The 25,484-nt window shown below is 36.8% G+C and overlaps 1 protein-coding gene across 6 annotated transcripts in view; it reads right to left on the bottom strand.

Moving 5' to 3' along the window:
* The window catches only part of LOC145660824 (DNA polymerase beta-like), a 550,409-nt gene that overhangs the window by 381,825 nt on the left and 143,100 nt on the right, over positions 1–25,484 (bottom strand). For all 6 annotated transcript variants that reach the window (XM_081726267.1, XM_081726247.1, XM_081726263.1 and 3 more), the window contains exon 3: positions 13,302–13,462. In XM_081726267.1, the coding sequence (XP_081582393.1) occupies positions 13,302–13,462 (161 nt within the window). The remainder of the gene's footprint in view (positions 1–13,301; positions 13,463–25,484) is intronic.

A 25,484-nucleotide genomic window follows, 5' to 3' on the forward strand; every position in this document is an offset into this window, starting at 1 on the left:
CTCGCGAGCCAAAACCTCGCTGCCCAAAACATCGCGGGACAAAATCTCGCCGGGCCAAAAACTCGCCGCCCAAAATCTCGCGTTACCAAAACCACGCCACCCAAAATCTCGCCTGCTCAAAACCTCGCGGACCAAATCTCGCGGAATGAAACCTTTCCTTAAAATTTACCCAATGAGTTTGTTAATATGCAATTCATTATTATTATTATTATTATTATTATTATTATTATTATTATTATTATTATTATTATTACTAATAATAATAATAATAATAAAAAGAAGAAGATACAAAATATCGTGAGCGTGGGCTTTCTTGGGTTATTCCCGTTTCCTCCTACTGTCTTCGTTCCAACATTTCCTTCATCCTGATCATCTACGTCTGCTTTAACCTACAAAACATAATCGAGGGATGTAAAAATTCAGATATTATTTCATACTTTCATAAATATTCTTAGATTTTGTTAGAATTTCCTAAGGTCAGCGTCAAAGTGAAGTAAAAACCATCCCAGGTTCAAACCCCATATATGTTGCAAATTTGATCGAGACCAATCGAGTGGTTCAAGAGTTATTAGGTCACAAACGCAGCCACTTTCATTTTTATGTATTTCTATATGTCTCCACCTTCCCCTCCCTCTTCCCGTCAAAGTGGAATGATAAAAGCCATCCCAGGTTTTAACTTAATTTGTGTGCCAAATTAGATCAAGATTGGTCTCGTGGTTCAAGAGATATTAAGTTTTATTTATATTTAAATGTATCACCCTCGACTTCGTTGTGCCGCCAAAATGAAATTTTAAAATACATCCCAGGCACAAACGTCATCTATATTGAAAATTTCATCGAGATCGGTCGAGTGGCTCAAGAGATATGATGTCAAAAAATAGTCATTTTCATTTCTATATAGGATAGATTTTCAAAGCACGCGTTAGAATTTTCCTTCTCATTATTTAAAATGCAATTATATGTTATTGCAAAATATATACAAACAGCAATAGAACATTCAATATCGAAGAAATCGTCGTGACGACGTTTCATACTGACGACATTTCCTCCAGGCGAGATTACGTCCTGCGTAGTTTAGACCAGGTGAGATTCTGTTTCCCGAGATCAGAACCGCTAGGTTTTGGCCAGGCGAGATTTTGGGACGCGAGGTTTTGGCCGACGAGATTTTTGCCCGCGGGTTTTGGATAGGCGAGGTTTTGTACCCAAACCTGGATAAGGACAGTAGTCAATGGAGAGCTTTTGTCCTAGAGAGAAAGAGAGAGAGAGAGAGAGAGAGAGAGAGAGAGAGAGAATACATTTAAGTTAAGCACAACTGCACAACAAACATGAGTGAGTGGTTAGCTTTCGCACTTCTATCGTGAAGTCTGGGATTCCACCCCGCATTGGACCATTTTGACAAAAGTTTTTCTTAATTCCATCTGTGAATGTAGAGATAGTGCGAGTATTGTGAGTCCTTGCCGACTTCCTTCCTAATCGTTTTTAAATATTTGTTATTACTAATTACCAGCAGTGATGGATTTGCGAAGAGAGTTAGGGTGGGGATATCTTTCGGATTGAAGCCTCTACCCCGAAATTACGGAATTTCTAAAACAAACTAAATATTAGTTTTGCCATTATTCATAAACTTCAAGCTGTCCTCAAATAAAAAATGAGGAATTATTAGAAAAACTAAGCATTAATAAGAAAAGCCCCTCCCAAAATACTTTTCTAAATCCGCCACTGATTATCAGTATAAAATGGTCTTCAAGGTTGTATCAGGAAGATTATAGCTAAACATACAAATGAAACGAAATATTTGTTATGCCTGTACTCATAAACTTAAGCTCCTCTTAAATAAAAGTTAGGAATTTATAGAAAAAACAAACATTATTCAGAAAAAACCCTCCCAAATATTTTTCTAAATCCGATACTGATTATTTCTATCAAATGGTATTCAAGCTTGTGTCAAAAAGATTATTGTTAAATTATTGCACAGCTACAGTATAACGGAAATGTAGATGTACGCTTTTACGAATATATTGAAAAACGTTCGCTCTGACAGATATATTAAGAAACATAAGTTTAATTATTTGCTAGAAGCTAGAGTACTAGATGATCTAGAGAAGAAAAAATGTCGATAATTCAGAAGTTAAAATCAAGTTAAATAGCTTCTAAAATTGCCCTCAAATACTACGTATTTTATTTTTAGTTTAATTCATAAACCATGTGCTCCATCCATCATGATGGTGAATTCCAGAGCGAAATATGGCATTCAGGTCATGGAATTTTACTTAACTTTAGAGTATACTATAAGAAAGCTATTTAAACAGAAAAATCATGAAAATGAAAAAAGCCAAAATTTCCAAAATTCTCGTTTTTTTCCCAAAAAAGCCGGCTTTTTATGTGCAAAAAACCATCGATTCAAAAAAGCCGGCTTTTTTGCATCTCTACTGGGTTGTGCTGTATGCAACTTCGGTAGAGACTAAGCACTGCTTGGCGAATACATGTTCACCCTATTCCTCTGAGCAGACGAGAAATGATGCGAGAAGAGCTTTTAAGCGATAACTAAAAGTGTAAAATGTTCAAGAACTCTCATTATACTCTGAAACAAACTAGGCCTAACCTAGGGAATATAGCATTCGTGCTTTTTATTGGTCACCTAGCACAAGTTGGTACATCATCATGCATTGTAGGCTTTATGCCACACACACGTATTTTTTTTTATTAGGCTCAGGCCAGTCTTTCAGAACCGGTATCCGCAATGTCGTTGCTGTTGAGTTTAACGTCCCGTTCATCAGTAAGGCTATATAAGACGTAAACTTACTGATTAACGTGGAATCCGAACCACCTGAGCTCTCGCCGGTAATCGAACTCGGGTCTCGCACGCCAACTGCTTAGCCACGGAGGAGCTCACATCCGCAATGTATTTATACTTATGGTATTACTGCTGTATTGCCAGAATACGAAAATAAGAAAGGAAAATTATAAAGTTTCTCACCCAAAATACTAGATATCGGCCCTGGCTCACTTGATAATGATTAATGTTCGAAATACGATGTGAACGTATGGCATAAAAGCTAGTCCATAAAACACTGACTAATTTGTGGTACGTGGCCAGTAAAAAGCACGAATGCCATCTAACCGAGTCAAAACAGGAGAGCAGAAACAGCGTCCGTAGGGAGCAGGCGCGTCAGCGGCGATGAGTATACGCATAAACGAGGATGGTGGGAAAACAATTTCATCTAACAGTTCATTTCATAAAATGCACGCCTTATGTGTTGCACAGCTTTGGGGGAGGTACTACATGCAATCCAAAAAAGTACCAAAATGTACTAAATTAGATTATACTCGATTAGGTTTGGTTAAATGTTCCTCTTCTTTTCTGTAGCTTCAATTTGTTTACACTATTCACAATAAACTTTTTGCCTGTTTAGTAGACCTTGCCTTTCACACAATTTCGACAACTGACACTCATTTTTGTATAACTTCATAAAACTCAATCACGATATGACACAACCTTGTCATTTACGCACTGCCTTTCCCAAAATTCATAACAAATATACCGCCAAATAGTCCCTTCCGCCCGACAAGGTTCTAGAGTACTGGCCCCTCTTCCCATTGAGCAGTAATAAAGACAGAAAACAACGTGCCCTGCGGGGCTCTGACCCGCCTTCACTCGCTAACGCTCGCTCGGCAATACTGTATAAGTTAAATGTATACTCTTTAGTACAGAAAGAAACATACCCAGCTACTAATCTGCATGGGGGACCAGTAATCTAGAACCTTCCCCTTCCGCCCCCCATATATATAGTGTAGCTTACAATATCAAAAATAACTAACGACAAGTATTTTGGTAACTATCACCCTCAACTTACTTTTACTCACGAACCAAAAGAAACCCTCCAATTTCTCTGGTAAATTTTCTAAAATTGGTCCCGCGATACAGTAGTAACCCATACTGAGCTCTCCTGAAGTCAATCTGCAAGTAGTAATGGAGCTCCTCATTTTGTGCATGCTGGGCTAAAAGAAATACAAAACTCTAATATAACCTGGGAATGTAAGAAATCTGTCAAAATTTGGTTGAACCGTCTTCTCGAGTAATGTCGAATTGAGACCTGAGCTTTGGTACACAAGGAACGAACCTCACTAGTATCTTATATGAGGGTGTTATTACACCCTTCACCATCCGAATTCACTGATATATATATATATATATATATATATATATATATATATATACATTACCAATTCCCATGTGCCCATCTACGTTACCCCAGCCTATTATAATACACCCGAATATAAGATTTGAAATGGCATGTCGACGTAATAGCGAAGTTATCCACGTCCTGTATTGTTCCTTCTTAATTAAAAATTGCTTTATAATTGATAATGACTTACTTTTGTACACATACACAAAACTTTCAGTTGTATAATAAATGGTGCACCGGAATAAATCTATATAAACAAATCACTCATCATATCTTACCTTTTTCGCAGTTCCTATTCTATCTTTCTGTTTCACTCCAACACAAAAAGTCTTCGTAAATAAATTACTTAAATTCAACAACCTTAATCAACCATTTAATTCAAACCGGCTGAGAGTGCACTGTGCAAGGATCTGCGCATGCGCCGTCACTAACAATTGAATGTTGTTTTCCGTTCGTCCCTTTTTTATCCAAATAATGTAGGTCCGTGGACGTTTCATTTGTGGATTAAATATTGACATCCAATGGACCATCCACTGAAGTCCAGAAAATGGATATTCACTTCTGAACGTAATATGGACATCCAATGGACCGTCCACTCAAGTTCAGAATATGGATATCCATTGCCGAACGTAATATGGACAACCACTGGATGTTACGCATAAGTCAATGTACTAAAACTGGACGTTCTGGATTTAATATGTACGTCCACTGGCTGTGATGTGCTCTGTGGGATAATGAAGGTGACCAGTGCCGGATTTAGGTTTGATGGGGCCCTAAGCTATTTAAGATAATGAGGCCATTTGTATTTCTAGCTTTCTTTTCCAGCTACAAAATGTCGCCTTTTTTATTGGAATATATGTTATATGGTAATTTATGGACCTAATACGGTGTACATATCTAAATACGTTCGCGAATATATTTCGTTATCTTAACTTACTGTTTTGAATACACTACAGAAAAACTGTAAAATTTGTAAAATTAGCGGTAGTTTAATTTGGTCCCAATAAAGCCCCTTGCCGATCTTCTATGTTTTCTTTTTGCACCAACTATGATCAACGCTCCAGGCCATGCTTCTACAATATGTGGAGGCCGCATCATTTCTCATTTCAAGTTGTTTCTATACAGTTGGGTAAAGTTTGAAACGTTTCCAGGGATCCGATGTAAGTAAATACAATCTGAATATCATCCAGGGTTGGTAATTACAGCCTGAAGCTCAACTAATCGTGTGAGCTTTTTCCAGGTCAGGTTACTAGAGTAAATCAAAATGGAATGCAACTCTCGAAGATTACACAAGGTGTAATACGAACACAAATGCGCTGGAAGCAGAGGCGAACCTAGAAGGTTAAAACTGGAGGAGGGGCAACTAAAACCCAGATTATGATAGATATATCGTGAGTTTGCTATAAACTTTCAAAAATATGTAAGTAATGCCATCAATTATTTTTGTCACTCAAAAAACTGGGGGCTTAGGCCTCTCCGACTCCTGGTTAGATACGTCTCGGTCTGAAAAAACCTAACTGTTGCAATGAAATTATTATTAGTCCTATAAATGTAGGTAGCATCTTTTTACTGCGACGTGAAAAGATGTTGGCACCTTGCCTTGCTATGTAGTAACTAGTGCCGATAACCTATTGCATTCAGCCTGCTGCATACTAACTTACACAAGGTAAATTCGGGCAGTTCTGAACGTAACAATACATAAAATACTGTTAATATATACAAACGAACGACTCATATGCCTATAACGAATGGATGAAATCTCTATGATTCGTGCTTCTATTCTTTCCTTTAGTCAGGGACGGATCCATTCTGAATGTTTGGGGAGGCAGTCGCTCGAAGTCAATAGGTTTTATTTTACATTATAATACAAAGGTGAAAATTCTTAGGATAGTCTTTATTTTTAAAATAAAAAAATTCAATTCTGGGGAGCGATCGCCCCCTGGATCTTCCCCTGCCTTTAGTGATCCATTATTGCACTCTATAGACCACTATATGAGCTCCTCCGTGGCTAAGCGGTTTACGTACGTACTTTTCGAGTAGGAGACCCGGGTTCGATTCCCGGAGGGAGCTCATGTGGTTCGGATTCCACGTTAATCAGTAGGTCCCGCTCATATAGTCTCGCTGCTGAAAGGGACGTTAAACTCAAAATCAACTCAACTCTATACAGCACTATGAATACATCTGCACATTGCCGCTTAGAGCTGTAATTCCAATATATTTTACTATTATTTTGCCAGCTTGTTGTTTCATGTCTTCTTCCTATGCATCCACTCTTACCAGACTCAATTTCTTGTCGAATTCCAAATAGTACGTGAAAGGGTAGTACTAGAGTTCTATCCGCATATAAGATACTGTATCACTTATGCTGTGAAGTCTTATTAAAATAGCCAAGTGTAATGGCTGTAAAACAGGGTCCCGATTGCAAATGGGGCTCTGAAACAAGATCCCCATTACAAGTGGAGCTGGGAAACGAGGGCTCCATTATAAGCGGGGCTGGGCAACAGAAATCCCATTGCCGGCGGTTTGGAAAACTGGGCCCTATTACTTGCTTCATGAGAGCTTAATACATAATAGTACAGAACACCGTTGTTGTATGTGCGTTTTATCTTACTTGCTTTTTCTTATTATTTGGAAATAACATTACAGCCATTTTTCTTTAAATTTGTTTTTTTGGGCCCCCAAGCTTACACGTAAATCCGGCACTGAAGGTGACATCCTGTACTTCGAAAGCAATAGGTATTACTTTCGATTGAAATGTAATAGGTTCTATGACTCTGTTGAACTCTGCAATGAAAAATGATTTTAAGACAGATACTTGTAGTAATATAATGATGACAAAAGTCGTGATTAATGAATTAAAGTTTAACACACACACACACACAGAATCGTGCTATTGAAACGCCAGTGTTTGTATGTGCTGCACTGAAAAAAAAAATAGAAGTACTTTTTAAAAAGCCGACTAAATAATGGACAGGTGGCCAGTATTGTCTATTGTCTCATTTCAGAAAGGGGGAGGGGAATAGTGCTTTGTGTCGGCGCGATAGCTTCTTGTAAAAGGGTTGCAACTTACAATTGTTTACAGCAATGTACCCATTACCACATGTCTTATCCGTGTGGCATTAAACAGATTTGTATAAACCCTTATTACAGAATTGTTGAGTTGATCTCTGTTACGTTCAGATGTTTCGGAGGTCGGTGCTTGTTCAACTATGTCGAAAAAACTTATCAGGGATCTCTTCTCAGGCTCAGTGTCTTCCTCGTGTTCAAAGAAACGCGATTTTCAATCCGTTGACGTTAGTGATATTCCTTCTTCAATAGAGAAAAAGAGAAAAATACAAATACATGTGACAACCAGGATTCACAATTTTAAGTGTTCGATTTCGAAGAAAGTGAAAATGAACTAGATGCTGGAGAGAGCGAAGACGACAGCATTGCTTCTGAAGATACTGATTTATATTTTTTGTCTCTTGCTTTCTTGTAATAAATCCTTCAAAGATGTTTGCAGTAGCCTATTTTATCCTTGGTTTACTTTACCTACTTGTGTATTTTATGTTATTAACGAAAAGTAGAGTATTATCTGTTAGTCTGTGTTGTTGGAACCTTCTTTTATTTCTATGCATTCATGTGCATTCTTCAAGGGAGAGGAGTTAAAGCTGTCTTGAACTTCATCGACTACACAGTACACACCGTTATTATTGCTTAAAAAAAAAAAACGAAGTAGAGGTAGGCCGGCAGGCGGAATTGTGTAGGTCGAGCCTATAGCCACGAACTCCCGCAGCCCATCCTAAGTCCTGCATTTCTTCAGTCCCACCAGGCGAATGCTGGAATTGTACCTTCTATAAGGCCAAGACAGCTGTTTTCCACATCCTTGTTCCTCCCCGATTTCGGTCTAAGCCTTAGCTAACTAAAGACTATAAAAATTGAAACTTAATTATTGTCAAAAATGTCTACATTGCCCAGTTTTCATTTTCATTGTCCGCCCACCCAGCAACTAGGTCCGCCTCTTTCCGCCCACCCCATCAAGCGTTCCTGGCGCCGTCCCTGTAATACACTCTACCTCCTGCGTTCTTTTCGAGCGAGAAGAAGAAGACAACAACGAAGTGGTCCATACTAAGTGTGATTTGGTTCAAAATTCTGATTGGCAACAATCACACAATTCTAGAACATTCAAAAAAATGGAAAAAGTGAAAACAATTCTCCTTATTCTCCCTCTTCTTTTCCGAAAGCACCAAAATGTAGTATCTCACCTCTATATCATGACAAGACACCAATTCGATCCATATTTTTTTCCAATTACTAATCACGAAATATATTTAGCAAAATTTGTTAAAAGAAACACTATATAGTACTTAATACAATAAAGTAAAGATTTTCTAGACTCCATCAGTAGATTAATTTAAAATATCTTAAATGGAACGACATCATATAAGAGTTCGTTACATGTTGTTATTAAAAGTCATATAAACTAAGTCATATAAGTCAATAAAGAAGTGTTATAAACTGTCTGCTGAACTGAAGATAGAAACTTACTATATTAATTAATAGAAGATTTTGAAATATCGAAGTGTGTCACATTGATTCATAATTAGTAAAATTAAAGACGAGGATGCTATTAATATATGCACATTATTTTTGTTAGAAGGCTTTAATTCACACTTCGTTTGATAACATAATCTTCACAGTAATAGTCAACAAAGAAGTGTTGTAAACAATTCATTTTCGTATCACGTACAAGGAATTTTTGCTACCTGTCCACAAATATCACACGTCAGAGCTGCATTCGTGTCAAAGCAATACTCTACAGGCGTCTGAAATCGTTCAGTTCTTTCTGTTGTAAACCCAATGTGATCACCCGGATACGCGAAGATGTCTCTACATCTTGAAGATGAAAACTTATTGCGAATCAGTTATTGTAATTTTATATTACCTCCTAAATGCAAATTAATATCGTGTCACTGTAAGATAACTACATCGAAAAACGCGAATCACGATTCTTCCATCAACGAAAAAATAAATATCTAATGGTTGAAGTTTCCATGTTAATCTTCAACATACTTCAATACTGTTAGAAGCGTTACATCTTTGTTTTGTGTTTGAACTGTGTGTATAGTTTTTTACAATGTTCACTCCAGGAATCTAATAGCAGCACTGTTTTACCTTGTGTTGTAGGAAAATAAATGTTCTCTAACCACGTACGAAAATGTTCCTTTGTGAGTTTTTCTCACTTTGAGACGGAAAAATAAATATTATGTGGGCGGAAAATACTTTCGTGAACTCTGGGACAGAACTCGCCTTTTGGTTCCTTTGAAACTATAAATAACGGTGACAACAAAACCCACTTTGCTTGGAATTATACACATTATCTGCCCCAAACTGGAGAATATGTTGCTTCACTTCGTTAACAAAAACATTTATGATTCTCTTGTCTGCAACTCCTTCCGGATATATAGTAGATACCAATTTCGTCACTTTTCGAAAGACGATTTTGTGTGGACGTTTAAATTTCAACAACCATATTTGCGATGCCTTAAAGAATGTCACGTGAAGGTTGCTACTAGCCTGTAGAGCCCATTTTCGCAGATCAACATCATGCACTGAAAACCGTGATTGTATAGCTTCTTCGAACATCTCTAGTACATACTGTCTAGTACATACATGCGACATTTACCTCTCCGAATTCCTCCAGCTGCCATCTCTTTCTCTAACCGGTCCAGTTTTTGACGTGAAGTGACTTTCCCATACTTGAACTGAACAGATTGTAGGGATAGCACCCTCTTCTAACCGCTTTTCCAATATGTAACTGCTCTCTCATTGTAGTCAAAATTGACGGAATCCCCATCATTTCCACTTGGGTTGGTTTCAACACAATACTTCAGGTTGTCATCTTCTACCGCGAAAGATTCTATCCTCCCATCTTCTTTAGTAACAGTTAAATATGTTTCTTTTACAATATTAAAAGAACTGCCATCTTTCACGTACTCTTTAATTAAATTCTTAAGAATGCTTGCAATATGTCTTTCCTGGGATGTGATTTGGTGATTCCGGAAGCTGCATTACTTGTAGTGTCACAAACATGGACCGGATATTTGCAATATTTGCCGGATTAAGAACCATATCAATGCTTTTCTGCTCTACTACAGATATCAGGAAATACTTCTGATTTTTGTCTTTTACATGCTGTTCACGTCATATTCTAGATCAATATCATCTACGTACGTTATGTTATTAAAACGTGAGACCTCCTTTAGTTTAATGTTTTATTCAACAGATCAAGAGTGCATTTACACATGTCCACTTACAATTCCTTGCAAATAAATGACTTTGGACACCATCTTGTGTATTATCTCCATAAGGTTATCTTGATAAGATATCTAGGACAATATTCCAACAAGTAAATAAGCAACAAGCAAATATGATGTGGTTCGCAATTCGTAACAATATTGTAATAACATCTTGTTCAACAAATAACTTGACTGCCTACAAAAAACAGTGTTTGTGAGATACACAAAATCCGTCAATATTCCAGTTTGATTCACAGACTAGGCGATCCTACGGAAAGTTCTATGATGCACATTGCAGAATAAATGTGTCTGAAATATTTGAATTGTTCATGTCTTTCTGTAACTTTCAGGGCCAGTTAGAAACAAATCGGAGGACTTTTGCCCTTTCCTCTGTTTCTCCGCAGACAAATAAGAAATAAGTTCTTTTCTTATTTTATGTCCATTACTTGTGTATGAATTTTCAATCAAATTGTTCATGTCTTTCGGTGGATTTCAGCGCCGGCTCGAACAAATGTCAAAAGGAGCTTTTGCCCCGTTAAACCGGTTTTCCGTAGAAAAGATCCATATTCGGTCATTTTAGGTCTACTTTCTACCTACAAAATTTCACGAAAATCGGAGTGCAACACTTTCGGAAGGTTCTATTTTAATCAAAACGTAATCTTATGTTGCAGCTGTGACAATAGAGAATGTGTCTATTCGTTACTTATTTCTTTTCACTAGCTCTTCTCTAATTCTAAAATTGGTACCAGGCACGTAGCCAGGATTTCGTGAAGGGGGGGTCCGTGACATGAAATACTGTGGTCATCACAAAAGGGGCTCGATCACTCTAAACTATTTTACTGGAATATATATCGGTTCGTTTAGCCAGGATTTGGTAACGGAGGGGGGGGGGAGTGACATGAAATTCTGAAGGCCCAGGAGCTCGATCAATCTAAAGTACTTTACTATCAACATATATTGGTTTGTTAGGACAATAAAATGAGGATATGTTGGCAAGTATTTTAATAACAAGTTATGAAGAAATTTTGGAGCAAAATAATAATAAAAAAAGTATTGAAAAAAATTTTGCAATATTTACGTCCTTCTTCTGTTTATTCAAATTTAACAATTTTCCTTTCGTTATTACCTCAATTATTATAAAAAGTACATACTGAATACTGCCTTGTAAACTATCTTCTAATATAAATAAAATAAAGAGTTTGTTTGTGTGTTTGTCTGTCTGTCTGTGTGCGGCCTGGGGACCAGACGAGTGGACCGAGAGTTACCAAATTTTGGTCAGGGGTATCTTGGCCCAGACCCCAGATCAAGACGAAGCGTTTTTTTTTTCAAATTTCGAAACAGTGGGGTCTCGGGGGGCGGTTAAAGGAACCGGCCTGGGAACCAGACAAATTGACCGAGAGTTACCAAATTTTAGTCACGAATACCTTGGTCCAGGCTCCAGACCAGAGTTACACGTTTTTGTCGAAATTCGAACCAGGGGGGTCTCAGTGGGGCGTTTACCGGGACACGTAAAAATAGTAGAAAATGACCGATATTTATTTAACAATCACCAGATACAGCTCAGAGGCCATTTTACATTGGATATCCAACAACATTAACAATGAAAAGGATTTGGGAAGGTATCGGCCAAAGCCTCTTTAGTATTTGCCTGGTAAGACTGAGGGAAACATTGGAAAACCTCAGTCAGGATGGTAGGCAGTGGTATTCGAAGCCACGACCTACCGAATGTGAAGCCAACACTCTACCACTTGAGCTATTAGTGTCGAATTCATATTTTCGCGGTCGCTGAAATCAATGGTGAAACTCCAGTCGCATTAACGTCCAAATTCACGCTATTCAGCTCCGGGCCGGGGGTCACCAGAGGGGGGGGGGGCGGGTGAGATACCAAGACATATAAAAGTAATCCAAAATTACCAATATTAGTCTCAAATCCATAGTTTTCGCCGTCGCTGAAATCAATTGGTGACACTTCCATTAGCGATGACTTGCAAGTATGCGGGCCGGGAGTCAGCGGGGAGTGGATACCGAGACATGTAAAAAATAGCTCAAAATGACCGATATTAGTATCAAATCCATAGTTTTTGTGGTCGCTGAGTGGTACTCCCACAGGTTTTGACTTCTAAATACAGCTCCTGTGCGAAGAATGTGTATATTCAACTAGTTTTACAATATATGCGTTCCTTTTTCTGTTGAATCAAATGCTAACAGAACTTTCTTTCAACATAATTTTTTGTTTTTATTATTCCGTCAACTACTGTCGGTTCCAAATGACAGGTTAAAGGAGCAATAGAAAATTGTCCTTGAAATAACATGTTTGATACTGCAAGGATGCGATGACGAAAAGTTATGATTAAAAATGTCCACGCTGTTACACAACGGCACTTATGCTTTTGAAAGCTTGAAATCTCTCTGACTAGTAGCAGGAATTCTGAAACCATAACTTTTCTTGAAATTAAAAATTCCCTGACTCTTTCAGAATACCTCGCTTACCTTGACACCATATTGCAAGTAATACAAATCTCCTCATAAGAAAGAGTAAGCAAAAGCTTCCTGTAGTTTTCTTTTTAATTTTTAACGCTGATCCTTCTTTTTGTCATTTCATTTTGTTTTATCCTTCCTTAATTTTTTCATTTCTAGTCTAGAAGGGGGGGTCCGGACCCCCGGACCCCCCCCCCTTGGCTACGTGCCTGTTGGTACTAATATTATTGAAAATATAAGAATTTTCACACACTCCTATATCGCTTTAAGCATGTAACGTGCTTCAAATTTACGTCTATACCAAAGACAAGCTTAAATATTCCAAATCATATTTTTTTCCTGTACTGGTACTTACTTTAATCCTATCCGTTGATGATGATTGAGCTTATCCTGATTCTTTCGAAGATCTTCAATCGTTGTTATTCCCTGATCAACCAATTCTTTGGCTTTAGCTGGTCCTATTCCACTTACACGAGTCAAACGACTAATAGCAGAAGTCATATCATCTCTGCGAACCTATAATAATAAATAACAAATACAAAATACTAATAAGTAAAATGAAACGAGAAACCACATATACATATTTCTGTTTGATATAGAGAAAGAAATATTACTGCCAATATTAACTGCAATTACTTGATTTGAAATATGCAACACTAACGAAAAATATGTATGTTATACTTTAACTTTTCTTCCAATCAAGATTAAATTTGTTTCTGTGCTTTAATGGCTGACAAAATTTTTATCCCTCTTAAAACGTGGAATATATCCTAATTCACTTTCACAATATACTTCAAATGCTCATTTATTACAGAAGGTGCACTCATACTTGTGGGTAAATGGGAAGTGTGTGTAGAAAACACTTGGAACACGTGACTGCACATGTCAGTCAATATTGAAGAGGTTTGGTATTGTAGATTAAATAATCCTTATATTTTAAATTCCATTCACTCCACTTTACTGTCGGATTCTATCGGGATATATTTTGACTAGAGAATAACTTAAGCGTTTTTGCTATTGGTTATAAGAATGTAATAGGAAGTTCGATGTTCAGAACTCAGTCAAGATGTAATGACAAAACATACTTTTACTATAAAAGATGGAGATGTTATTAGGTAAAGTGTTTTACATATTACAATACCAACGAGAGACAGGGAAAAAAAGAAAGATTAAATTCACTACTGTTCACACATGTCTTCGTTAAGCTCATTAAAGATGCAAAATTATACAACCACTTACCTATATTTTCTGCCTGTAGAAATTTGCCTGCTTCAAGAATTAGTCAATCGTATAAGAATTACGAGAATTTACTACCCGAATCAGTTTCCTACTATATTGGACGAGTTCTCTAGTCTTCCTCGATTGGTAATTTAAGTGCCTATAATTAAATCATCTTTTTAGATGTCCTGTTGTGATACACCTTACCTTCTGTAATTAACCAAGTTCTTACTCCACATTTGTTATAGACATTTAATTCATCCTAACCCATATTTGTTATAGCCATTTAATTCAACTAAATTTAACTAAACTAATTAAACTAAATTCAACTAAAGTTTTTCTTTGTACTTTTTTTTTTCGAAAAGGCAATCGTTCTTCTGAAAAACAAATGGAAGCGTTAGCTATTATTTAAGAAGGGAGTTCTGAGCTCTTGTCAATCTACTGAGTTCCAGAAGCAGATTTATTGTATAATATACTTGGTGCGCAATAAACATTGTGAGACCCTTTCACGCCTCTTCACTACAAAGCAAAATTAAATGTTGATTATACGCAATGACCATTTTCCTCATACGAAAAAGAAAAACATTTACAGGTACTATAAATGTGATGTAAACGCCTGTAGAGTGCATGTTGCATGCGCCTAGGGTCTTGTTTTATGTATGTTGCATGTTTTGTAGCTGTTCCATGAAATGTGTGTTTCTTGATTGTAAGTACCCGCAATTGAGACCTGTTTTGTAGTGGGCGTACATGTGTTGTGCAGTGTAGTCGGTAAGATCAATGTATACACGACTCCAAAAGTGCATTACCACCTGCAATTCTCCCTTTCCTGCAATAGCAGGCAACCCGAAAAGCTCAGCGGTTGGGTTGGTTGCAAATTCGAAAGGCGTTGGACCAAACCTCAATTTTGTTACAAATATATCAGTGTGGCAAACTGCAAATAAGAGAATAAAATACATTGTTAAGACTTACCAATTTATTATCGTGATGGCAATGGGTGACATAAAAGTTACAAAATCATCTTACCTAAGCAGTTCAAACAAGGTGAATGGTAAGAAACAGATATAAGAGGAAAGCAGTTTCTTTCCTTTTTCCAAAAGAAAATCTCGTAAAACGAAAAAGATTATATAATGTAAAGGTTTAATATAAAAGCCTAACAACCCCAAAACAAACATCCACACTACACAGAAAGAGAGAGAAACACAAAATAAGGAACATCAGTGGCTTAGCTGACTAGAAGGCCTCTCATACAAGATAAAGAGATGGGACCCTAGTTGTAAACCTAATTCTTAGATGATGACTATTATTATTATTATTATTATTATTATTATTATTATTATTATTATTAAAAATCGCCTACTTCCCCAATCTCTGACCGTACCTAAGAGTATGTCTGCATATAGCGGTCACGTGTGTACCTTTTGTCAATGAGTGGCCCTGAAGGCCAAAAGGGAAGCAAATCTCTGAGAGAGAGGAACAAAAAACTTTCTTATGATAAATTCGAGGAGAAAGTTCGAAAAATTGGTTTTGACGGGTGCTTTCTTGTTTTTCGGGGACAGAAAATTGTATCGGCTAAGAAATTACAGTATATAATATTGCAAATTTGCAAGTGCATTTATTTACAATGCAATTTGAGGTAATAAAGAAATTGAAAACTTCGGGGCAAACGACCTGTCAAGTCCAAAAAGTGAAAGTATAAAGGAGATAACTTCGCAAGGATTTCTCTTCACCCGATTTTCTTCAAACTTGGCACATATATACTAGACCGAAAATAAATGCACACATGATTTTTTTTGTTACTTTCGGAGAACAGGTTAAAGGAGGCAAAGGGTCCCTTTAAAAAAAATGGTACCTTTGATTTAAAAGGACCAAATTAAAGAAACGAAACTCTGCCGATGCAAAGATGACTTCAAAGTACAAAATACGGGATTTGAAGTTTTTCAGAGAAAAGTTTTGCAGAGGCAATGCTCCTTCGAAATGAGAAAGGACCCCGCACAATCTTTATGGAAATTTGATTTCGGTGGAATTGCTTGAAACCGTGTTATGTTGTAGATATGATGTTCCTGAGAAAAAGTCTCAATGGACACAACCACAAATCGTTGGCCGTTTGGCCACCACGAGGCCACTTTCTTAAAAAAAAGCCAAAGAATACGACATTCGAGACTTTGGACAAAATGACTAAAACAGTGATGTTGTAGATGTTGTGATTCCGAAAAAGTCTTAATGGCCATAACCTCCAATCACTGATATTTGGCCACTACAGGGCCACTTTTTTTAAAAAAGCCAAACATAACGATATTCTGGATTTCAATGAAAATCTGTAAAACTGTGATATGTTGTAAATGTTGTGATCCTGAGAAAAAGTCTCAATAAGCACAACCACCAATCACTGACCGTTTGGTAACTACAGAGCCACATTTTTGAAAGTAACGGAACATGGTGATATTCTGGATTTCGGTAAAAATGACTGAAACTGTGATATGTTGTAAATATTGAGATTCTGAGAAAATGTCCTAATGGGCACAACCAATAATTACTGACCATTTGGCCACTACCGGGCCACTTTCTTTAAAGTAACGGAACATGGTGATGTCCTGGATTTCCATAGAAATGACTGAAACTGTGATATGTTGTAGACATTGTGGTTCCGAGAAAAGATCTCAATGGGCACACACACTAATCACTTTCCGTTTGGCCATTACATGTCACTTTCTTGAAAGTACCCGAAAATGTTGATGTTCTGGATTTCGGTAAAAATGACTGAAACTGTGATATGTTGTAGATATTGTGATTTTGAGGGAAGGTCTTAATAGGCACAACCTCTAATCACTGACCATTGGCCACAACCAGGCCACTTTCTTGAAACAACCGAAAATATTGATGGCCTAGATTTCGATAAAAATGACTGAAACTGTGATATGTTGTAGATATTGTGATTCTGAGAAAAAGTCCCAGTGGGCACAACCAATAATTACTGACCGTTTGGCCACTACAAGGCCACTTTTTTGAAAGTAACGGAACATGGTGATGCTCTGGATTTCGGTAAAAATGACTGAATCTGTGATATGTTGTAGATCTTGTGATTCTGAGAAAATGCCTTAATAGGCACAATCATTAATCACTGATCTTTGGCCACAACCAGGCCACTTTTTTGAAAGTAACCGAAAATATTGATGGCCTGAATTTCGGAAAAAATGACTAAAACTGCGATATGTTGTAGCCATTGTGATTCTGAGAAAAAATCTTAATGGGCACAGCCAATAATCACTGGCCGTTTGGACGATACGAGGGCACTTTTTTGAAAGTAACGGAACATGGTGATATTCTGGATTTCGGTAAAAATGACTGAAACTGTGATATGTTGTAAATATTGTGATTCTGAGAAAATGTCCTAATGAGCACAACCAATAATTACTGACCATTTGGCCACTACAGGGTCACTTTCTTCAAAGTAACGGAACATGGTGATGTTCTGGATTTCGGTAAAAATGACTAAAACTGTGATATTTTGTAGATCTTGTGATTCTGAGAAAAGGGCACAACCACTAATCACTGACCGTTTGGCTACTACAGGGCCACTTTTTGGAAAGTAATCGAAAATGTTGATGTTCTTGATTTCGGTAAAATGACTGAAACTGTGATATGTTGTAGATATTGTGATTCTGAGAAAATGTCCTAATGGGCACAACCAATAATTACTGACCGTTTGGCCACTACAGGGCAACTTTCTTGAAAGTAACGGAACATGGTGATGTTCTGAATTTTTTAAAAATGGCCAAAACTGTGATATGTTGTAGATCTTGTGATTCCGAGAAAAGGTCTCAATGGTCACATCCACTAATCACAGACCGTTTGGCCACAACCAGGCCACTTTCTTGAAAGTAACCGAAGATGGTGATGTTCTGGATTTCGGTAAAAATGACTGAAACTGTGATATGTTGTAGATCTTGTGATTCTGAGAAAAGGGCACAACCACTAATCACTGACCGTTTGCCCACTACAGGGCCACTTTTTGGAAAGTAATCGAAAATGTTGATGTTCTGGATTTCGGTAAAAATTACTGAAACTGTGATATGTTGTAGATATTGTGATTCTGAGAAGATGTCCTAATGGCCACAACCAAAAATTACTGAGCGTTTGGCCACTACCGGGCCACTTTCTTTAAAGTAACGGAACATGGTGATGTTCTGGATTTCCATAGAAATGACTGAAACTGTGATATGTTGTAGATCTTGTGGTTCCGAGAAAAGATCTCAATGGGCACACACACTAATCACTTTCCGTTTGGCCATTACAGGTCACTTTCTTGAAAGTACCCGAAAATTTTGATGTTCTGGATTTCGGTAAAAATGACTGAAACTGTGATATGTTGTAGATATTGTGATTCTGAGAAAAAGTCTTAATGGGGACAACCAATAATCACTGGCTGTTTGGACACTACGAGACCACTATTTTTGAAAGTAACCGAAGATGGTGATGTTCTGGATTTCGGTAAAAATGACTGAAACTGTGATATGTTGTAGATATCGTGATTCTGAGAAAATGCCTTAATAGGCACAACCACTAATCACTGACCATTTCGCCACTACAGGGCAACTTTTTTGAAAGTAACGGAACATGGTGATGTTCTGGATTTCTTTAAAAATGAAACTGTGATATGTTGTAGATCTTGTGATTCCGAGAGAAGGTCTCAATGGGCACACCCACTACTCACTGACCGTTTGCCCACTACAGGGCCAATTTCTTGAAAGTAACCGAAAGTGTTGATGTTCTGGATTTCGGTAAAAATAACTGAAACTGTGATATGTTGTAGATATTGTGATTCTGAAGAAAGGTCTTAATAGGCACATCCACTAATCAGTGACCGTTTGGTCACTACGAAACATCTTTTTTGAAAGCAGCCGAGTCGAAGATAGTGATCTAGTTTTCGGGCAAATTGTGCCTTTCTCTCACGATCATAATATCTACAACATACCAGTTTCAAGCAATTCCACCGAGATCCAAAATAACGTTACATTCTGCTGTTTGCAAAAATGTGGCCCTGTAGTTGCCAAACGGTCAGTGACTTGTTGTTGTGCCCATTGAGACTTCTTCTCAGGAACACCACATCTACAACATACCACGGTTTCAAGCAGTTCCACCTAAACGCAATTTCCGTCAGAATTGTGCGGGATCTTTGGTATTTCGAAGGGGCATTGACTCGCAAGAACGACAAAACCCATTTTCTACTTTGAAGTCATCTGTGCATCGGCAGAGTTTCGTTTCTTTAATGTGGTCCTTTTAATCAAGGGGATCCCGTTTTGAAAAGGAACCATTTGCCCCCTTACCTATTTTCCGAAAGAAACAAAAAAAATACCTATCGATTTATTTTCGGTCTAGTATATATGTGCCAAGTACGAAAGAAATCGGATGAAGAGAAACCTTTGTGAAGATATCTCCCTTACACTTTCAGTTTTTAGAATTGACTGTTTTTTGCACCAAAGTCTTTAATTGTCATTAGAAGTCATTATCGTAAAAATTAAGTTCTATTTCTTCATCCATCGCTAGTCTTATGGGCTCCCTGTACTTCGCCTCTCTGAAGATCGATATCAAGAATTCAAGATTATGATATATTGATGTCGGTATATTTAAGATATCGAACATTGATATGTGTTAATATCGATGTAGACGATATCGATATATCGACATATCGTACAGGCCTAGATCCGAGAAATTATGCTTGATATATACCAGAATCAACAATCAAAATCTAATTATGTTCTTCCATTTCCATACTCAAGGTTGAAGTGGAAGAGGATGAACCTGAACTAGCATTTTAAGGCAAAAAATTTGTTAAAATAAAACTAGTTATACTTCTCCCTTAATGGAAAGCTATAGATAGAAAACCATTACTGTAATTTACCTTTTACTTCTATTTCTGATTGTCATCGCAAATCAGCGACAGTACAAGTAGTTTACATAGTTTAGCAATATACTCTATATTTTTTCAGAACTAAGCAAAACGGAAGATATTAAAGTGGAATGTTCTACAAAATATTCATAATTCATTGTCCTTATTTCTATCAGTACTTTTGCCACAAACTCAGAGCTACAAGACTAATAGAACTAGAAATGAAAGGTTCCATTCCTTCTTTTCTCTCACACTAAAAGACTTCTGCATTTTGCTGAGAATGTTATTCTTTTAAATATAAGCTCCTTATCTCGGGGTAATTGTGGCTACTGGGGTTTCAAGGTAATCGGTACCCAAAAGTGTAAAGTTTGTCGACTCTCAAATCTCAACAGTTTGTTAAAAGAGATTTCACATTTCATGTTGTTATTTCTTCATTACAAAAACACTTCTGGTTGATTGTATTCATGGTGAATTATTGAACTTATACACACCAAAAAAGTGTGACAGCTAACACCGTGCAGCTAGACCATCCAATATATCCCTTCTTATCCCATAATCGTGTCTGGTAAAAAAAACCACCCCTCTCTCTTCTCGTTTCCTTTTTCCCGTATTAAAATCAACAACAACATGAGCATAATTCTAATTTCAAAATATACATGTATTAGTATCAATAAAGTGAAAGAATAAAAATGAGACGAAACGAAATTCAAAATTAATGTAGGGAGAACTTAAACACTTCTCAATGAAAAATTGAAACGAATAGATATCTGTTAGAGGTACAGAAGTGAGACAGAGAGAGAAAAGGAGACAGAAGAAGAGAAAGAAAAGTGACCACAGATAAAAATATTCGAGGTAGTAAAAGAACTTAACATTATAAATTTCTGTTTCCAGAAGTCCATCAGTAATATAGAAATAGCGTTTGTCTTTTAATATTTTTCAGAACTATTGGAATATATAAAGAATGTTTGAAAGATTCGTCAAGTCACTTTCAAAATGAATAGTAAACTTGGTGGTCAAATTAATTACTCAATTTCCAGTGACACTGTAAAGTTCCGAGACACATCTACGATCATGCCAAAAGTTTAACACACACCCTTTCTTTTAGCGTGGTTCGGTTACAAATTCGGTAGTGTTCATTAAACATACTGATCCGAAATACATTATAATTAACCTAGTAGGACTGTTCCTTGGAGAATCACCCTAGAGGACGCCAGTTCAAATCTTTAATAGAGGTGCAAAATGCACTTGATACCTTTTTCGCTTTACGGTCCACCAAGTTCTACCGCGAAGGAATCCATGGCCTTCCAGAACGTTGACAGAATTTCGTCGATGCTGATGGGGACTATTTTATATCTTCCAGGTACACCCAGGAACTTTAAAACCTGGAGGTTGGATATGTAAGAAATGATAACTTTTTCCTGTAGCAGCATAGTTCCACTGTATGTCTAATAGTTGGACAACTAATATGACAGCAAATACATCCCGAAAACATAACATGCCAGGATATTCCTCTACTTGGAGGGAAAAGTATTACTATGTGAGAGCATCAGTTAGAGAAACAACCACGAGATAAATCTGCAGAAATTCCATTCACGTTAAGTTCTAAGAGATAGGAATTAATGCAAAGAAAACGAAAATATTAATACGCATCATACAGAGACCGAAAAAGTATAGAAAGTTAAACAAAATGAGAAAAGAAGGAAAGAGGGAAAGGAAATAACAAAAGACATGGGAATAAATTAAATTTTAACACCTAAAGATAAACAGTCTGCGCCTTTTCCCCCTGCATCTGTCTTGGTTTTTCTCACTTCATAGGATAAATCTATTTCAGGATCATTTATAATGTTCAATTCCTTGAAAAGGATGTAACAGTCTAGGATGAGACTCGAACACAGAATCCTTAGAACAACAGTCACACACGCTACCCAGTTATCTATACAGCCTATGCCAATTGCGTACGCGCTGTTATCGAACGTGTTAAATCAGCCAGTTACATCGGTGAGTTACCCCAGTTACACTTCTAGTCTGAATTTTATTTACGGCCTTTAGCCATCTACGGCAACAGGCCCCTTGTTTTCATTAAAAACATTTGTTCTCTAGATTAATATGAAGAATGAATTAATCTATACTCTTAGGAGCTTACTGGTGCACCAATACACACACACACACACACACACAAGGATATATATCGGATTGATTGAGGATTAAAAGAGTTATTTCGTAAATTTAAGAAACGGGTTTGAAGGAGGTCGTCGCTACAGTAATAGCATCTCGTAGCGTTGTTACGTAACACACGCAATATAAATAAAGCTTCAAAACAAAAAGTTACAAGTTCTGCCGTGGGTAAGTCGGTAAGATGTCTGCTTGTTGAGTGGAGCAACCCGGGTTCAAATTTTCTTCTGGTTCACTTTGATTTTATTTTCAAAATACATTTCTCTATGTTTGTAATTGTTATTAATAATTGCTTTATTGTATTTTTTGTAGAATAACTTAAATTAGTGGAAGTTAAGTAAAGTCAGGAAGGTTCAGATAAATATATGGCTGTTTTTTCCGTGTGTGCAGTCCAGAGATGGAGTGAGTCAGTGGGTCAATTGGATTAAGATTTTTAAGTGGGTTGTGGGTCAACAGGATATGACTCACTGCGACACACAACCCACCGTAACCCACTCTGACCCAACAATCCATTCAGACTAGAGATGCAAAAAAGCCGGCTTTTTTGAATCGATGGTTTTTTCACATAAAAAGCCGGCTTTTTGAAAAAAAACGAGAATTTTGGAAATTTTGGCTTTTTTTCATTTTCATGATTTTTCTATCTAAATAGCTTTCTTATAGTATATTCTATAATTAGATAAGAATTCCATGACCTAAATGCGATATTTCGCTTTGAAATTCACCATCAAGATGGATGGAGCACATGTTTTACGAATTAAACCTAGCATGAAGAATGTAGTATTTGAGGGCAATTTTAGAGCCTATTTAACTTTATTTTAACTTTTGAGTTATCGACATCTTTTTTCTTCTCTAGATCATTTTAGTTTGTCATCCGTGTTTCATTTCTAACCGTAAGAGCTTAGTACTCTAGCTTCTAGCGCAAAAGTTAAACTTGTCCGTTTTTCTATTTATCCGTCAAAGCGTACGTTTTTCAATATATCCGTCAAACCGTACTTCCACATTTCTGTTATACTGTAGCTATGAAGTGATTTAGCAATAATTTTCCGGACACAACCTTGAATACCAATTTATACAAATAATCAGTAGCGGATTTAGAAAAGTACTTTAGGAAGGGTTTTACTGATTGGTTCGTTTTCTAAAAAGTCCTAATTTTATTTGAGAGGTGTTTGAAGTTTATGAGTACAGGAATAACTAATAGATATTTCGTTTGTTGCAGGCGTTCCGTAACTTTGGGGAACGGGCTTCAGTCCGAAAGACCGCCCCGCTAACCTTCGCAAACCGTCACTCCTGGTAATTAGTAATAATAACGATTTAAAAACAATAAGAAAGGAAGTCGGCCATCTCACAGTACACGCACTATTTCTACATTCCCAGATGGAATGAAGAAAAGCTTTGTCAGAATGGTCGAATGCTGGTTGAATCCCGGACTTCCCAATAGAAGCGCAAAAGCTAATCACTCAGTCATGTTTGTTGTGCAGTTGTATTTAGCTTAACTTAAATATATTCCGTAGCCCTTTTTGGGGGGGCGGGGGAGTTCCGTAATGATATGTTGAATCCCTCTTGTTAAAAATTCAGAAAACTTGAGGATTGGGTAAACCGTGATGGTGGTTATATAAAACTTAACTATAGAATTTCAAGAATATACAGAACCAAAAGCTCTAGATGTGCAGCCTTTAAGTGTATCATATAAATCTAAGTATTTCCGTTATGTTTTATTTTAATTTTATTTTGTTTCAAAAAGAGAGAATGGAATATTCTGAAGTAAAAATACTACATACTATTTTGCTAATTATTTGTGTATTTTTTTAAAGAAGTGTTTACTTTTAGGGTTGGCTGGTTTAAACCAACTTTTTTTTAAAATAACTGGTTTAAACCAAAAAATAAAAAGAATGAAAAACGCGAATCGTGTGAACTTCATGGTGACGTTTCCAGATATCAAACCACCTGCAGTAGTTTTATTTCCCTATCACCTTTTAATCAAGGTGTCCCATGTTCAATTCTCGGTCGAACCACAACCCTTCGTTCATGTGTAAACCAAGTAGCGGTTCGGATGTCGGTTTAAGCGAAAGTCTTCTCCTTGATAACCTCGGTATTTCGTAAGGATGTTAAGCCTAAACATACGAAACGAAACCAAATTGTATGCTTCTGCATGCCTAATTGCCTGTTGTTTTATAAAGAAGCCAAGATTGCTTAAATATATTGATAGAAATTGGCAACATTTATCGATTGCCTACGTAGCTTCCAACATTAGCTTGGATTGGACTTTCAATGATATCTACATACTAAATTTGTAATTTAATACCTCAGTTTTAGCGTACTGATTATGATACGTTGACCTTTAAATTTAACATGCAAAGCAATAACAGGATTTTCCCGTTATTGTGTTACATTTCAAGTAATGACGGGATTTTTCCGATGGCTAGGGCGAGAGATTCTCAATTAAGAAATTTACTGACCGGACTTCTTTAAGCTGATGGGAGTTCTTCCGGCTTAACCTCGCTGTTGCATAATAACACCAAGGCGAAACAAACTTATTTCTGTGAATATGTAATATAAATACATAAAGCAAAAAATCTAAATCAAGAAAACCTGGTTTAAACCAAAAAAGCCTGGTTTAAACATCCCCCAAAAGACGGGTTTTTGTCATTTTCAAAAACAACCATGGTTCTTGCCAACTCTGCTTAGTTATGTATATAGGTGGTTAAAACATTCTTATTATATACATTGGTTAATCCTGTGGAATTCATAATGTAAATATGTTGAAGAGAAATTGATTGAAATATCTTTTCGAAATTCATAGTTTATTTTCGAGGTTTTATATTATTATCAGCATCAACCACTAATTAAATGACTTTTTGAGTTATAGAGAAGCGAAACAAAGTCTGCTTTATCAATTTAAAGCAGAATTTTGAAAAAAAGCTCAAAATTTCCCAAGCAAAAAATCGAAGCAGGAAAAACCGTGTTTTTTCCCAAAAAAGCCGGTTTTTTTCGAGCCCTTGCATCTCTAATTCTGACCCACCGAACCACCCTGACTCACCAACCCATTCTGCTCAGTGCATTGTAGACAGCTTCTTCTGAGCTCTGGTGAATTTGTCTACGTTTTCTTTCGAGGCCTTCTTTTTTCATTTGTTTCTATTGAACAAAGAACTTCAGACACTCTTGCAGAACTTTAGGAAATTGATCATATTTGCAATTGTAATAATTGCAATAGGACTTACTTCTTGAATTTTCAGACACAGCCTAAGAGTTTTTAGAGGAGCT

Source organism: Thermobia domestica, chromosome 1 (genome assembly GCF_964235325.1).
Source record: "Thermobia domestica chromosome 1, izTheDome1.hap1.1, whole genome shotgun sequence".
NCBI classification, from domain to species: Eukaryota; Metazoa; Arthropoda; class Insecta; order Zygentoma; family Lepismatidae; genus Thermobia; species Thermobia domestica.